Source organism: Lissotriton helveticus, chromosome 4_1 (genome assembly GCF_964261635.1).
Source record: "Lissotriton helveticus chromosome 4_1, aLisHel1.1, whole genome shotgun sequence".
Lineage (NCBI taxonomy): Eukaryota > Metazoa > Chordata > Amphibia > Caudata > Salamandridae > Lissotriton > Lissotriton helveticus.
The window spans coordinates 443,002,195-443,020,368 of record NC_136063.1 but is presented as its reverse complement, the minus strand read 5'-3'; the positions used below and the strand labels follow the sequence as shown (position 1 = coordinate 443,020,368).

At 44.1% G+C, this 18,174-nt stretch overlaps 1 protein-coding gene across 1 annotated transcript in view; it reads left to right on the top strand.

The window, feature by feature from the left end:
* LOC144828007 (neural-cadherin-like) overlaps positions 1-18,174 on the top strand; it is a 266,439-nt gene that overhangs the window by 15,486 nt on the left and 232,779 nt on the right. The window contains exon 4 of the mRNA XM_078686153.1: positions 16,143-16,347. Within this exon, the coding sequence (XP_078542279.1) occupies positions 16,143-16,347 (205 nt within the window). The remainder of the gene's footprint in view (positions 1-16,142; positions 16,348-18,174) is intronic.

Sequence of the window (18,174 nt, the reverse complement as noted above, 5' to 3'; positions counted from 1 at the left end):
TTATTTTGTTTAGTGTGGATTTCGCTTTCGACAAAATTTCTTTTGGGTAACCTCGTTTGGTGAATCTCAGATTCATGTCATTGATTGTTTTATCCAATTCCTCATCATCGCTACAGTTTCGTCTTGCACGAAGAAATTCGCCAAAGGGTATAGACTTGATCTGATGGAAGGGATGAAAACTATCAGCTCTTAGAATTGCATTACAGGATGTGGGTTTCCTGTACAGTTTGCTCTGTAGGGTGTTGTTGATTACATAGAATTCTAAGTCTAGAAATTCAATGTGCGATCTACTTTGTTTCATAGTGAAACTGAGTTCCCAAAGATTGTTGTTCAGAAAGTCAAAAAAACTTTGTAGTAGAGCATCAGTTCCGGTCCATAGTAAGATGCAGTCGTCTATGTAACGACCCCAGAACAGAATGGAATCTGTGAATTGACTACCGGATGTACCCCAAAGATGGTCTGCTTCAAATGCTCCCATAAAGAGATTAGCGAAGGAGGGTGAGAATTTAGAACCCATGGCTACTCCGCGTTTCTGCTGGTACCATTTCTTTTTAAACATGAAAAAGTTGTTGTCCAAGATCAAACTCATCATAGAAATAAGCATTTGTGTGTGTGACCAGAGAGAGGCCGGCCGTTTGGACAAAACTTTGGTGATTGCTTCGATACCCAGTTTTGGGTTGATGCTGGTATAGAGAGCAACCACATCCATAGTAACTAGTGTGGTACCTGGTTGCCATTCTAAATCTCCTAACAGGCTGAGAATATGTTTGGAGTCTTGAATGTATGAAGGGAGATTTCTGACAAGTGGGCCCAGAAATAGATCAACATATTCTGCTAATCTCTCAGTTGGACCTCCAATCCCTGATACTATTGGTCTGCCAGGGGGAAATGGGAGATCCTTGTGAATCTTAGGTAGTGTGTAAAGCCATGGATACGTTGGCTTCAGTACTTTCAGGTACATGTATTCTTCTTCATTGAGGAGACCATCCTCTTTCCATTTGAGTAGATAGTCATTGACCGTCTTTGTGAGCACACCCATGGGGTTGGATGCAATAGGTTCATAGCAGGAGAGGTCTGCTAATTGGGTCAATATTTCATTGTTGTAGTCTTCTGCGTTCATTACCACAATGTTTCCTCCTTTATCTGCCTCACGTATAATGATGGAGGGATTCAGCGTCAGTACAGATAAGGCGTTACGCTCTCCTTTGGTTAAGTTATCTTTAAATATGAATGTTTCTTGTAGTTTTTTGGTGTTGATCTTGTTGAGGTCTTCTAACACATGTCTGTGAAAATTGTCAATGCTGTTACCGCCTGGTAGAGTAGGAGTCCATGTGGACTTGGATTTGAGACCACTGGCTACTCCAAAGTCCATATCTATGTTAAGTTCTTCTAAAAGTTGCCCCATTTCCATAGGGCTATCTTCTCGTTCAGTGATTGACAATAGTAGATGGACTGCTTGTATATCTTTTATTGTATGTACAACATTATCACTCAATACATCAGGAATGTTTTTAATATTTTTCTTAGTAGGAACTTTACCTGCAAAGTATTTTTTGATTTTTAGGTTACGGACAAACTTGAAGAGATCTATTTTTGTTTGACAGATATCCCCGGTGGAGTAAGGGTTAAAACTCAAACCTTTTGAGAGTAAATTGGTCATATCAGAGGTGAGGGGGAAGGAGGATAGGTTGATAACCTGTACCTCCGTGTTGATATTGTCTAGTTCTGTGTTCTCCCTGATCTGAGCTTTCTGCGATATTCGTCGTTTGCCCCCCCTGGTCCCTCTATGGGTTTCGGAGGTGTAGGACCTCTTCGGGATGGCGCCCTGTTCCCTTTGCGAATGCGTTCCATTTCCACTAAAAAAGGACTGCTGTTCGCGTCTAGATTATCTTCACTTTCTGTCTCTGGTTCGCTAGTGCCCACAGTGTTTAAGGATGTGGTACTTGATGAGATGGAGCCTGGGGCAGATGTGTTGCCCTCTGGTTTCTTTGATTTGGTAGAGGGAATCAGGGCATCATATTTTCGATCGAAGGTGAACACTCTACCGTTACGGTAGTCACCATCGTCTCTTTTAATTTGTCTTGCTTTTCTATTTTTAATTTCTTCCTGATGTTTAAGTAAAACCTCATCCAGAATGGTGTAGTTTTTTACAGTTGGTTCTGGCAAGTTGAGGTCTTTAATTTCTTGTTCAAGAACAGCAATTTCACCCTGTAGTTTCAGAGTTTTGCGGTCCGCACTTTCTATAAGAATGTCCATAAGGACAAAAGAATTGTTGTTAACAGGGTCTTCCCATTTTTTCATAAGATCTACATCCAGATTATCATAGGTCGGAAAGATCTGAGAGCGTAAGCCTCTGGGGATTTGCTTGAGGCGCATATATTGCTTCAAGGTAGTGGCATCCCACCATCGTGAGTTCTCTTGCATCTTCAATTTTTCAAGTTTTTTGAATTTTTCTTTGAGGCCCTCCACTCGAGGGGGACCAGAGATAGCTGCTGCTGTGTGAGTAGGCATGCCTTTAGCTAAATTTTCAAAGAGGTCTGCGGCTACTTTGTCTCGATCCATGTGGTAAGGGATATGTTTAGATTGTAATGGAGTTAGAGGGTGCAGTTCTACGAGTACTTGCGGGGGGCAGCCCACTCTGGCAATCTGATATAACGGTGAGCACCTGCTGAGGTCTTTTTAGGAATTCCAGATACACTGGGCGCACGCCTTGGTAACCGCTGAATGGTGGCAAGCAAGAGTAAAATGGTGTAGGCAATAGGGCGAGTGGTAATACCTCACAACCACTCTGAAAGGCCAGAAAACTGGTCTACAATGAATATGAACAACTGTGCCCTTGCACTAACACAAATGTGTACAGTTTCAAAATTTGTATATGATTATTTACATGTTATAGTGACAAACGACGAATATCGCAGAAAGCTCAGATCAGGGAGAACACAGAACTAGACAATATCAACACGGAGGTACAGGTTATCAACCTATCCTCCTTCCCCCTCACCTCTGATATGACCAATTTACTCTCAAAAGGTTTGAGTTTTAACCCTTACTCCACCGGGGATATCTGTCAAACAAAAATAGATCTCTTCAAGTTTGTCCGTAACCTAAAAATCAAAAAATACTTTGCAGGTAAAGTTCCTACTAAGAAAAATATTAAAAACATTCCTGATGTATTGAGTGATAATGTTGTACATACAATAAAAGATATACAAGCAGTCCATCTACTATTGTCAATCACTGAACGAGAAGATAGCCCTATGGAAATGGGGCAACTTTTAGAAGAACTTAACATAGATATGGACTTTGGAGTAGCCAGTGGTCTCAAATCCAAGTCCACATGGACTCCTACTCTACCAGGCGGTAACAGCATTGACAATTTTCACAGACATGTGTTAGAAGACCTCAACAAGATCAACACCAAAAAACTACAAGAAACATTCATATTTAAAGATAACTTAACCAAAGGAGAGCGTAACGCCTTATCTGTACTGACGCTGAATCCCTCCATCATTATACGTGAGGCAGATAAAGGAGGAAACATTGTGGTAATGAACGCAGAAGACTACAACAATGAAATATTGACCCAATTAGCAGACCTCTCCTGCTATGAACCTATTGCATCCAACCCCATGGGTGTGCTCACAAAGACGGTCAATGACTATCTACTCAAATGGAAAGAGGATGGTCTCCTCAATGAAGAAGAATACATGTACCTGAAAGTACTGAAGCCAACGTATCCATGGCTTTACACACTACCTAAGATTCACAAGGATCTCCCATTTCCCCCTGGCAGACCAATAGTATCAGGGATTGGAGGTCCAACTGAGAGATTAGCAGAATATGTTGATCTATTTCTGGGCCCACTTGTCAGAAATCTCCCTTCATACATTCAAGACTCCAAACATATTCTCAGCCTGTTAGGAGATTTAGAATGGCAACCAGGTACCACACTAGTTACTATGGATGTGGTTGCTCTCTATACCAGCATCAACCCAAAACTGGGTATCGAAGCAATCACCAAAGTTTTGTCCAAACGGCCGGCCTCTCTCTGGTCACACACACAAATGCTTATTTCTATGATGAGTTTGATCTTGGACAACAACTTTTTCATGTTTAAAAAGAAATGGTACCAGCAGAAACGCGGAGTAGCCATGGGTTCTAAATTCTCACCCTCCTTCGCTAATCTCTTTATGGGAGCATTTGAAGCAGACCATCTTTGGGGTACATCCGGTAGTCAATTCACAGATTCCATTCTGTTCTGGGGTCGTTACATAGACGACTGCATCTTACTATGGACCGGAACTGATGCTCTACTACAAAGTTTTTTTGACTTTCTGAACAACAATCTTTGGGAACTCAGTTTCACTATGAAACAAAGTAGATCGCACATTGAATTTCTAGACTTAGAATTCTATGTAATCAACAACACCCTACAGAGCAAACTGTACAGGAAACCCACATCCTGTAATGCAATTCTAAGAGCTGATAGTTTTCATCCCTTCCATCAGATCAAGTCTATACCCTTTGGCGAATTTCTTCGTGCAAGACGAAACTGTAGCGATGATGAGGAATTGGATAAAACAATCAATGACATGAATCTGAGATTCACCAAACGAGGTTACCCAAAAGAAATTTTGTCGAAAGCGAAATCCAAACTAAACAAAATAAAGAGAGAGGAAACTCTGAAAACTAAAGACCCCCAGACTAAGAAAGAGAATACAGTAAGAATGATCACAGAATACAATGCTCTACACAACTCGATCAGAACCAGCTTGACCAAGCACTGGAAGCTGTTAAGAGAGGATTCTACATTAAAGGAAATGATCCCGGCCACCCCTCAAATCACATTTCGCAAAGGGAGGACCCTGAGAAACAGGCTCAGTCCCACAGTGCCACGGTTAGATAGAAATCCAACATGGCTAACCCAACGGGGTAATGGTTTCTTTAAATGTGGACTATGCCCAATGTGCAAATGGGCCAAACACAAGACCAAACACTTCACGGGCCCCTCAGAAGATTCATACGAGATCAGAACCAACATAAATTGTACCACCAAATATGTAATTTACATCATCGAATGTCATTGTGGTAAGAAGTACGTTGGTAGTACAATACGAGCTTTGAAAGAAAGAATCTCTGAACATATGAGAGCAATCTTGAAGCAGGATCCCAAATACCCCGTGGCACTTCATGTAGCCAAATGTCAACCTAATACAGACGACTTTCAGGTTTCTTTCTATGGAATAGAAACCGTGCCCATCCATGTGAGAGGTGGAAACCGTGAACTACTTCTAAGACGCAAGGAAGCGACTTGGATTATGCGTCTTCGTAGCATTGAGTGCGGTTTAAATTATGACCCAGAATTGCAATTTTTTCTGGGCAACTGAAGTAATTGTTCCTAACTGTATTTATGTTGCTGTCTTTCTCTTTCCCCCTTAAGAACTCTAAATTGAATATGTATCGATATAACCTACCGCATTTTATTTATACTATGTTGTTGTTCTCATTTTTGCGTTCTGAACCAGCATGTGTACTTACTTGTCCATATGAGTAAACAGTTGCTCCATCTAAACACAAGCACTTAGTCAGGACCAATTCCTGATCCTTTGTGCGACAAAAAAATTCGAAAATCGAAATCTATCGGTATGAATGACCCCTACTTTACCCCTACCCGGGTAGTAAAATGTTACGCATTTCGCTCACGTCTCTACACTGAGACTTTCGATAATAATATTATCTCATCTTTACATGTAGACACACCTGCATGATGATGCCTTTATTCACCTAGCTGGGTGTTTAGTTACATATATTATTGTCCCATCGAATCCCTGATGGTTTATGACTGAGGTCCTGGTTGGGCCTCGCAATAGTGAATACCCATCACCTCCTTTTTGTTATCCACATTTTTCAAAATAGTTTGTAAGAAATACGCCATGTATTTTAGTGTTTTCAACATTAAACAAGAAACGGAAAATAGAAATTATATATTTTCGTGTGAATAACAAGTGTTTATCAACACTTCATTCCCGCGCTAGCCGTGTGCGCGCTAGCCGTATGTAAATATCTTATTCTTTGAGCAAAGTTTGAATTTTTCTTCTACCCTACAACTCGGGGAAGTAACTCTTCTTTTTTCGGCCACTCTCATCTCCATAGAGCTCTAGGACTACGTTTTAGTCTCTTGAACTCACCAACACGTAATCGGTATTTAAATGAACTCCACTTCCGGTCACGTGTCCGTTTACGAAGCACGGCGCCGGGAAACTCCAAGAGGGAGAATTTCGTCCGCCAGGTAAGCGCGTTTTGACCCCAGAACAATTGCGACCCCATATAATTTGGCGTCTGAATAGGAAAACGATCTGTATCCTCTATAGCACATAGAGTTTTATACCCGCCTTTTCACTTTCTCCAAAGGACAAGGTACTTTGTTGGTCACGAGCGCACCCGCCCTTAAACCACGAAGACCTCTCTCCTCCCGGTCTCTACTCAACCTGCCTAATACTAAGGTAGGTGTTCTTTCACCCCCATGCGCCCTCTCTGCCTGGTTGTCTTGTCGACGTAGCAACTCAGTTTTTGATATTGCGCTGTATATCTTGCTTATCTTGCAGATGTGTTGATCCACACTTTAGATACTTCTGTCCAAGTAACACGATACTTGGGTTTCCGCCCCTACCGCGGTAGATACCCCTAGTGCATAGAATCCAAGTAAACACAATTTTGGATTTCCTGGTGAGTTCCTGTATTTATATATATTTTTTTATTTTTTTATCTGTTCTAACAGCACCCCACTACATAGCCATTGGCCCTAAATCACATGTAGCTTCGTGTTTTTTACCCCCCGGTTTTTTGATTTTTAAGTTCTTGGTTTTTGTCTCATACTAGTACTGCAGAGATCCATATCCCTCAATTTTTTCTTAAATTGTTGTAACGGACATAATCCCCATGTTTTCCTAAGTTTAAACCTAACGCCCAGCGTGTCTTTCACCTTGTTTCAATTCATAAGTTCTCAGTAATCTCACGTATACAATTTCTCCTCCGCCTCTCTTCCATCTTTCTTTTTGAAATTCTCTCTCTAACAATCAACATAGTCCACGCCCTGACCGGTCCTCTCGCGCCCTTTCTTGTGTCCAATCCGAACCAGCACATCCTGTCTTGAAAGCCACATTTTCCAGGTATGTCTGGTATGTCAAATCTGTATTCTACCTTCACAGAACAGATTTGATCTAAAAAAATTGCGCACTTTAAAATTGAAATAATTTAAGATACCATACTCTCTAAGCACCAGTTATTGGACAACCATAATTATGTAACACTATCATCAGTTTTGAATGCGATTCCATTACGTTCACTTATGTCACTCATGAGCAATTTGGGATACCGTCCTTTCTATACCACAGACCACCTGTCTCCTCACTTCACTTTTCAAACCGGCCAGCCTTGTTCAATTGTTGATTAACAAGTTATACTAGTCACTTTGTTCCAGAAAAATATCGTTTGGCACCACACACACCACCATGTCACATATGTCACTTTAGTCATGACTGTTCTTCACATAGACACCAAGTCACATCACCACCTTTTGTGCATGCCTTGCTCACCAGGGTGACACCATGAGTCACCCGTTTTCTGCATAAATATTACAGACAAAACATGTATAGTAAAAACAGACTCTGTATCTTTTGTTTAGCCCTGAAGATTCGCATTTGTTCCTTGCGATGAAACACGTGTTGGCTTTTTGAAACGGAACAATAAACAGAAAATGGACACTCTAAATACAGACTATTGATTGACTTACCCGTCTCAATAGATGAATTGTCACTGAATTACGTATCTCCACCAACTGTTTAGATTGATGTGCTATATGTCACTATAACATGTAAATAATCATATACAAATTTTGAAACTGTACACATTTGTGTTAGTGCAAGGGCACAGTTGTTCATATTCATTGTAGACCAGTTTTCTGGCCTTTCAGAGTGGTTGTGAGGTATTACCACTCGCCCTATTGCCTACACCATTTTACTCTTGCTTGCCACCATTCAGCGGTTACCAAGGCGTGCGCCCAGTGTATCTGGAATTCCTAAAAAGACCTCAGCAGGTGCTCACCATCAAGTTTTTTAATGTTTTCCATGTAGTTTGCATGCATATCCTTGATGCAGGATCATGAATCACTAAACTATATGACAAAGATTTTAACTTGTGACCTGCAGGTAACACAATGATCTCTGCAGCAAAAGCAGTAACCATCAGAGCTCTCTCTATAAAAAAACAACTCTGTGATCTGCATGTTTCATGCGGTTCGTTACAGAAGGCACCTTGATTCTTGATTAGAAGAATGCACACAGATATTTTCAGCAAGTGCATTAACCACCAGAGCAATTAAAGTGCCACTGTACCCGGGAATTTACTGGGTTCGCAAAGATCTCTGTAGCAGGTAATATTTCAAAATGCAGCATGTTGTGATGAGTTAGGCAAGGCAGAATACATTTATTATTGCATTTATCTTGTTGACAAATTCTTTGAGGCAGAGTTTTAAATAATAATTATGTTCAGACTTTGCTGTTTGCGACCGCCCACTTTCTGCTGCAAACCCTTGTGCTTTGCCCGATTAATAAAGCTAGAGTCAGCCTCATGAGTAGCTATTTTTAAAGTGCATTTGCCTAGAGGTGTGTGAGCCACTTTCAAGTCGAAGCAGGCTTGAAAAACACACTTTCCCTACACGCTGTCTAGATACATTTGCCCCCTTTCACACACACAGACTACAAAGCCCATTTCATGCTCTCTGAATCACATTTAGTTTCACACAAACACACAGTACTACTTTTCATTGTCACGGTCATACCCACATTTGCAAACTCACACACTTATTGCTTTTACTTCCAGGCCCTCACACATTCTCTTTCACATGCAGTGCCCGGCAGTGGAGGCCTTCAAATCTTTAACAGGTGCAGCACAAATTCTGGGTTCGCATTTTGTGCAATATACATATTAGAATATTGAAACCTTTTCAGAGACTGCCACAGGTATGTCTCACTGGAGCAGAGATACTTAGGAGGTGATTTGGGTGCTGCGATTCACCTAACTTTATAGTTAAATAACAAATGTTTATAAATGGCGCACTCATAGCTGCCAAGGTTTCAGATTGCTATGTGTGACATTTTCATAATTTCAGTGTAATTATGAGTGACATTTCACCCACTATGAGTGACACTTCCTCGCGCGCAAAATCAAGCAACGAAGATGAGGGGAAACGTATAAATATCAGAAATTACATCTATTTGAGCAATGAGATCGGCTTTAGGATCATGTGTTCAAACACACATAGTTCAGCTAAAAGAGTTCTGACCAAAAACTCTAAAGAGTTATAAAACAGGCAATTGACTTTCTCCATCTATGCATAAAGGATCTGGAAAAACATCCCTGTATCTATCAGGACTGTCTCAACTCTGCTCCGACTGAGGAAAGAGTTGTAGACGCACCTTTTTAAAAAGCAGGACAGCACAATGCAGTAATATTACACATCTCCTCACAGAACCCAGGTACCTCTCCCATCACTCGCTGACTATACCCGTGCCTTGACCCTGTACATCACTCCACTTGTCTTGTTTTGTGCTATTAAAATAGCATATACTTAGAATAATCTCCCTTCACAGACATAGAACTAAAGAGTAATCTACATGCACAGGTGCAAGAATGCAAACGTTTTGCCTAGTCATATATGGTGACTAGTAACTAGAATGTTATAAGCAGAGAAGCAATGTTAAATACAATAATCAAATAAAACACAATCTTTTTATTAAAAAAGTAACACTACAGATCTGGATAACAATGTTGGAGTTATTTTAAAATTGTAATGTATGCAGATACAGCACTGCCCGTTGTTGTTTCTCTTAGCTGTTTCGGTTTATTAGCTATTAGTATTGTACCCAAACTCAGTTCTAATAGTGCGCCTACCTGGAAACTCTCGCTGCCTGTGCCCTTACTTAGCTCCAGTAGTTCCTATGGGCCCTGGCTGCCTATGCCAATACTCGGGTGTAAACCTACGAAAATCCCCAACTGCTCTGCAGACAGAACACGACTGGGTGAAAGGTTTCAGGCTTCCCCTACAGTACTCTAGCCGCCCTCCAGCAGAGATAGTGCCTATAATAGAGGAGATGGGCTTTCGTTACAGATGGAGGCTTAGATCTGGGGGGTGGGGGAGGAAGGAGGGAATACATGTTTTATTTATTTATGTGTATTTTTATATAGCGCGCACATTTATGTACATTTTTTAGGATGATTATAAACAGTATCAATGCTAGAATACAAACATTAACACAAGACGTAGGTTATACAGCAAGAATGTCCAATAGTGAAACAATCGCTTAGTAGAACAGTAAGCCAGAGATATTTGTGAGCAGCACGCACCCGATGAAGAGGAGCTGGCATCTTTCAAAGCCGAGTGGGAGTGAGACCATAATACAAGCAACTATTGTGTGAAACAACCGACTGCTTGCTACATAAAAGGTAGGGCGAGACACTTACTTGTGGCGTAGGGAACACTGCAGAGCTGTCACGGTACGAGCCAGCCGTCATGATTTCCTCCTGCACCGTGAGCAGAGGCCACGGCCTAGGCCTCGAGTCAAGGGCTGGCGCAGGCCCTGCATTTTATTATACCCTGAGTTCGGCTGCACTCACTGCAGCGCTACAGGCAGGCTTCAGTGCCTGTTGAGGCACAATCAGTTTGGCGGACAGCCTGGTCATGAGTGACGGGGTCGTGATATCACGGCAGTAATTCAGGGCACAAGTCAAAGTGCGGTGAGAACAGAAACTGTCTACAAATCTGCGCCGCCCGCTCGTGCTGAGGGCGGCCGGCCCGCCTTATGACGGTTGCCTGCATCACTGAAAGTACGGGTAGGTCAGTTGCCCTCGCCGCTGCACCCTCCGACCGCTGGGGTGTGAAAGCTGCGGCCTGCCACACGTTCAAATCATATTTTGCAAGATATGAGAATGGCGATAGTGCATTTAAAGTTAGCGGTCACTTTGCCTGTCTTCATCCGGACCAGCCAAGCAGCTCAGAGCTGTTGGCCACTCGAGTCGACGACCGTCTTGGGACTCCTCGGCCCACGGCGGTGCGGCCACTGGTGCTTGTAATCCTGGTGGTGGGCCTGGCAGAGTCACCGGCACAGCTGCTGAGGTGCAGCCTACAGTGTTTTGCTGGGCTCAGCTGGCCGCCGCAATCGAAGATCATTTTCATGCCCCCTTTTGCCGGGCCGCAGCGGGCGGCCATGGGGGCATGAGACAGAGAGAATCCGAGGAGTCTACCTGCTGCCTGCACTTTCAGATTCCCCCGCCGCCTCTGCCTACTTCCTTCCGAGTCCGGACGTGACGGTCCCGGGCCATGGTGCCACATGACGCCGGTGATTGACAGCAGTTTCCACGGCAACACAGCAGGCAGCTGAGCCTGCCTGGGAAGATTGATATACATTGTAGCGCTCTCAGCCTGCCACTCCACAAATGGCTGAGAGCTGTTAACTATTTAGGAACTCGGGCGCAGGCCGCACAGCACGTCTTGAGCAGCACTCAGAGCCAGAGCCCGGGCACAGGCACCGCTGGTGGCGTGCCTGGCACAGGTGGCAAAATGCGTGACAATGCATTTCAGTGCGGTGATGCGGATCACCGCACTGAAATGCGTGAGTGTCACACCTGTTGCGTGACGCTTGACAGGACTGCGCACTGACGAATCAATACTAGTGCTGCAGTTTTTGGAAAAGCATGAATGCCTTGATTTAAATTTAGAGGGCAGGGGTTTTCTTTCATGCAAATCCCTTCCATTTAAATTGTTGATGGGCGAAGATTTGCGGGTGTTTAAAACAAAAGGCAAGCTAACAAGCTGTATTGCCCGAAACAATGTGTGCACACTTGCGCCCATTAGGATTTTTGGTCACCTACCGACCCCCTCTGAAAGACACCCTGCAGCGATACTCTTCCTCTCTTTACTTCCAGAGAGGCACACATAGCTCTCTGTGCTCTACTGAAGACGAGCTGCGGTCCTGGTGCTTTTGAACCAGCTCAGCAGCAACCACATCAATACCGGGCTGTTATGAGTACTGCTACTCTCCTTGTCAGAGGAAAGGTCCTGGTACTCAAGGGGAGAAAATATAAAAGTGCCGGTACTCAGTACCGGTGAGTACCGGCCCATTTAAAGCACTGGTAATGACTCAGCGCTAAACTGGGCTTTTTTATGAAAGTGGAAAAACTAAGATAAGTTTCTTCAGGTTTCCAGGACCAGGATCGTGTCAAATGTGAGTACCATGGGGTACAGTGAGGACAGTGGGCCTCATTTATGAGGCCCCCCGCGCCATCGGAACATCACTTTTTGTGACGTTCCGTGGCGCAGAAGCCTGCGTGATATTTATCAGGCAGCACTAAGCCACTTTTTTTAGGTTTCGACTGCAAAAAGCTGCGCAAGCAGCTTTTGCGCAGGAGAAATCTAATGAGAACTGTAGTGTGGGTTTGGGTCGGCCCTCGTCATTCATTGGCTGGCTCCATAAATGGAGCATAGCCATTGGACGAGGGGCCTGTCCGTCAATGCCGGACCAGATTCGGGGGCGTTCCCGAGATTCTTTGGCTTTTGCCAACGTCACGCGACGTCAGCCGAAAGCCGGGAACGCCCCCGAATCTGGTCCGGCATTGCCGGCACCTGATTTTCGAGTATTTTGTCCGCTGGCAGGTGCCCACCCTGCCAGGGACCTTTCCGCTGTTGTGGTACCCCGAGCGAGTGCCCACCTCGCTTAATATTTAGATTTAAGGCCGGTGCCCACCCGGCATTGCTCCGTGTATTCACCGCCGCGGCCCCGAGTGAGAGGAGGAAGCAGCGCCCGCCTTCAAGCCCGGGCCGCGCTGGGATTGGCCCAGCCGGTCGAGCCCCCTTCCGCGTCATCACAGGAGGAGGAGGAGAGAGCCGGAAGGAGGAAGCAGCATCGACCGTCCCGAGGCTCCCGAGCACAGGAGGAGCCCCGGGGAAAGAGAACGTCCCTCCGCGGCCCCGGAGAGTCCCGAGGAGCGGGAGCTCTCCTCCAGCAGCCGCCGGACCCGGTGAGTGCCTGCAAGGGGAGAGGGGCGTCGGGACACATTGTCGGTGTCCGCCCCTCCCCCCGTAGTGCGATCTCGCACCCAGAGAGCAGAGAGCTCAAACCAGAGACCCGGGGCAGGGGGGGTTAGCCCATTCTGCCGCGGTTTGCACGCCCAGATCACTTTCTGCTGATCTGCAGCCCAGAGCCGTCCACTAGGGCTTGCAACAGCATGCAGTTTCCTTTCAGAGGAAGTATGCAGCATCGAGCCTCGCATTCTCTCGTGCAACCCCACCCGATCCCAGGCAGTTCCATACTTTACCCCTTAGCCGTGCTTCAGTGTCGTGTGCGCTGGACTTTGAGAGCCCCACTGATTTGCAAGATCTGATAAGGGAAACAGTGACGCATATTTCATTTGCATGCAGTAGCCAGCCGAGCACGCTGTCTGAATAATTAAACGCATTTAAGCATTTTCCTTATCTAGCGAGCTTTTGAAACGTACCTAAATGTTCGCACCGGAAATGCGGGCACCGTATGACTTTGATCACTTCTTATTGTACAAATAAACATGCCTGGCTTTAAGATTTCTTTCAAGCTTCGGCCCGGAAATATCTGTGCAGGTTTCCCACAACCTAGAGTGCCTGCATCATTGATATCAACATAGGACTCATCTGACTCAGCATGTCATCAGTGAGATCCCACAATCCTCCACCCCTGGTGCACCCTTCACAGTGTACCTTCTCTTGCCCATCTCGCACTGTAAACTAAACTACATTCTCCATATTCAGATGTCCTGTGTGTGCCATTCTTTAGTCGTCCCCACCTCGCCTAAAGTATACACATTGGTGGTGGCCCTCAACATTTTGAACAGGTGCAGCACCAAGTCTGGGATTGTACAACCCTTCTCAAGAGGTTCGCACTCTCGTGGACATCTAGGGCAGAGTTACACTATGGCGAGGCTGCTCAAAATAACAATGGCCGACCAGGTGATGGCTAATTCTCAGTCTGTGGCCCACCAAAAATTCACCAGAAACAGAGGCTGTGCCAGTGACAGCAGCAGGATTCTTCAGATGCGGACGTGAAATATCAGCTAACCAAGAATGTGGTCTGAACTCGCACATTCACCAACTCATCCACCTGCACATTCATCTTACTGATAAGGCACCCACTCTAGAGTTGTGTGCAGCCTACACCTTTAGTGTACTTATTATTCTGTGGGCGATGAAAGCTTGTACTAGGCTGCCCTGCTGGTTCTGTTCTGCGGTAAATGGAAGATTGCATGAATTGACTTCTGTGAGAGGGAACAGCTTGATTTACTAATGCCATACTTTCCCTTTTTTGTGAGAAAGTTAACATTGCGCTTCTGCTTCCTAATTTGCACCTGTCCTGTGATGGGAACACGTGCGCTGATGCTACTGTAGTTGTCTGTAACTTCCTTCTGAAGTTGGGAAGTTTTCATAATTTCTTCCCTCATTGTACCAGTTCTGTAAAGAGGGTTGTTCTGTATGTGTGAGAGACCCTTGTGATATTCCCTCTGTCACTGCCACCTGTCTTTCATTTATTATTTTAAAGGAAGATTGCTCTGCTGGGGTCTGTTATACATTTACTGTGCTGTGAAGGCATGTATGAAACTTTCCACTAAACAGAAGACCAAACTATTCACATCACCAATACTTGTTTTAATGCATGATGTAGGTGAGTTAGAGGGAATGCATAAGTTTCACGCATGAAACAAGTAATTTTTGTAATGGAATAGAAGACTGTAACATTTGAAAACATAGCTGACTAGTGGCTCTGTCATGTGTAACACCTCCAGCATGTTCTGGCATTTTAGGCAACAACACTTTGTATGCTGGGATTTTGAGCCTATGATGAAACGGTTAAAAGCATAACTACAAGCCCAGTGATGCAGAATGCTGTTAGTCAGATAAAATAAAAATAGACCATTGTATCTTATGTCATGATGCCAAAGCGCAGAGTTGTGAAAGGCAAAATACAATGTAGTTCCTAGCTTGGTCCCTTTTATTCTTCTAGCCAAAAGTAGGTTTACAGCCTAGTACGTGAGTAGGGAAAGGTAGCCAGTCAGAATCAAATGCCTGCATCTTACTGCTAATGGATTAACATTAGAACTCCCTTGAAAACCAAGGACATTGTTTTACCAGAACAATGCAAAAAGCAACGGTTAGACATAGCTGGAGACACAGAGGGAAACAAGCATTTACAATGCAACGGTTTCGCCTTTGGAAAAGTTAGAGCTATTGGCAATGTAAAGGACAATGCCATTTATTTATCTGTTTTCAAAACCAACACATAAATACAAATGTTGTCATTTACAATGCCAATAGCTCAAACTTTTCCAAAGGCGAAACCGTTGCATTGTAAATGCTTGTTGGCTTAATGCTGCCTGATAAATATAAAGGGGCGTGCAATGGGTGTTGCTGGAGGCGTTCCCAGCAACATTCATGGCCTTTTGACACAGCCCCAGATTTACGAGAAATCGTAAATCTGAGGCAGTGCCAAATCTTACGCCTCCCCAGGGGAGGCGTAAGGGAGGCACAACGGGGAGAAATGTCTTTATTTCTCTTCGTTTTTCCTTTTTCTATGTGCGCTGCATTCTGCAGCACACATAGAAAGAGGAAAAGCCTCTTGTGATTATTTTTGTACAGAGAGGATTCCCTTCCTGTACAAAAATAATCATCCCCGCAACGCAGGCACCCTTGTGCAAAGGTGCCTGCATTGGCGCAGGCAGCCCATTGTGTGCCGGCGCAGGGGAAAGGGACAGGAATGCACTGTATCTTATAGATACGCGCATTCCTGCCCTTTTCTTTTGCATGGGGAAGCTCAGCAGGAAGGCCTGTGGTGCTGCCCTATGGCAAAACCTCATAAATGAGGCCCTGTATGTGAAGAGCTTTAATATTTCGAAGATCAGACTTTACTTAGGCAACTGCAGAGCTCTTTTTCATCCTTCCGCTTACTGGCCCTAAAATGATCTCCCTGGATAGAAGTCCTGTCCGTATTTAGTCATGAATTCACGAATAACCCTGGGATCTTTCTGCACGTTGTTGTAACATCCTGTGTTTGCTTTATTTACAGAATATCTGTTGTCGAAGCTGTCTCCTTCCAGAACAGGCCTCTTTCTTACACCTTGCTGCTGAATCCAAGTGGCCTTTTCAGGATTAACCAGGAGAGTGGGGAGCTAAGCCTGACCCGTGTTGTGGATTTCGAGAGCGACCATCATTTGTACCACACCCTTGTGAAAGCGCTGGAGGCCGAGAGCGGGCTAAGCAGTGTCACTGAGGTACAGTCTGCTGCTAGCTTTACAAGCATTCCTCTAACAGGACTCATGGGAAGGCTTGGCTGTGGGGTGATATTACCATATAATGCATCCAGGTGTGATAAACATTTCCCGGGAACAGTAATTTGTTCTGGCTCCTGTTTACAGCACTCAGAGAACCCCGCTTGGTATTTAAAAGCTATTGATTAGCTGGTGTTTGGGGTTAATTGGCTTCAGGGAACTTCCCTAACCAGAGGTTATATTTTTTATTGGTCCCATTCAGCTGCCTCTGCATGGCGCAATCTAGCAGTTCAGTTCAGTTCAGTTCAGTTCAGTTCATATACTTTTATTCGATTTGTCAAACAAATCATACAAGCAGCAAATAAAAAAATAACAAACATTTCCTAAAAATTCAATAAGATCAAGATGCTCGATAAAAGCTAGATTCATTTAAAACATATAACTATATAAACAAATATACAAATATACAAATATACAGACAGGAGTCCAAAATTGAGACATGGCTCAATCAAATATATCATATAACTATGGACATCCTGGCAGCTGTACATTTTAACGGTAATACAAAACTATTTGTCGCTCGATGAAAACTGAATTCATTTAGGAATCATGCAGCTGTATGGACAAATATACAAATATACAAATATACAGACAGGGATCCAAAATTAGATCATGGCTCAATTAGATGTATCAGATAATTATGGCGCAATCAATCAAAACATAATTGTTGTGGCTTAAATGATGACATCATTGCTAAAGTGATAAAGTAAAATGAGGGGACCCTGCATTCCAATACAGAAATACAAAATTGCGTGTAAACATCTGAACTCGTGAAATAAAACTTAACATTGGGCTGAATATAATGAATATAAATGGGGTGAAACGACATGTTTGCTTGCATGGATTACGTATTTTGCAACGTTGAATTCGTTATTGCATCCATTGCAGCAATGATTACAGTTGGAGTAAAAGGTCTGGTGACAAAGAAACAAAAATATTAAGTACTTAAGAGGAATGCATAGAAGGAATATCTATCACAAAATAAATCGAAGAACTGCACGAAAACCTAACAATGAATTGCAAAGATTTAATTATTAAATCTGATAGACACCTAGCCGCAGATTCCTTACCTTTGAATTTCCCAGGCATCAGACTGGATCTGGAAGATTTTTCTTTGAACAATACCACTGCGTGCTGGTAGGTGGTCGACTCCATGTGACGTCTTAGGTGGCAAACGCGCTGTTGTGACTTAAGCGTCACCTATATAGGCACCACCTCAGTGCGCTGACATAATTTCTTTTCTTTCTGCTCCAGCCAGCGCAGAGCCGTGAAGAGAGCTACCCTCTGTCACTTTTTGACAGCCTTTTTTGACATTTTATCAACCCCTTTTTGGTGTGTAGACTTTTTCCTCATGTCCAAGAAGACTTCTGGTTTCAAGCCGTGCAGTGCATGTCATGACGCCATGCCAGTGACGGACCCACATCGGGTTTGTCTCTGGTACCTGGAGCATGACCACGACTCGAAGTCGTGCTCCGACTGCCGGACCATGGCTTCAAAAGCTTTGATGAAGCAGTCCCTAAAGCTGTTTGCAGCCCAGCACTTGGCACCATGTCATTCTCCCCGAAGGTCTTGTTCACTGTCCCAGTCGAGAGGAAGGTCCGGGCACCACTCGGGAGTCCCAAGTCTTCGTCTGCCCACTCGAAGTGGTCAAGTTGCTCAGGTAAGAAGCACAAGTTCAAGCATTCTTCGACCACTCCCTTTCCATTGGCTGACACAACAGAGGGGTCTCAGGACTCTAGACCTCGTTCCTGGGAACCTGTGCCTGGGTCG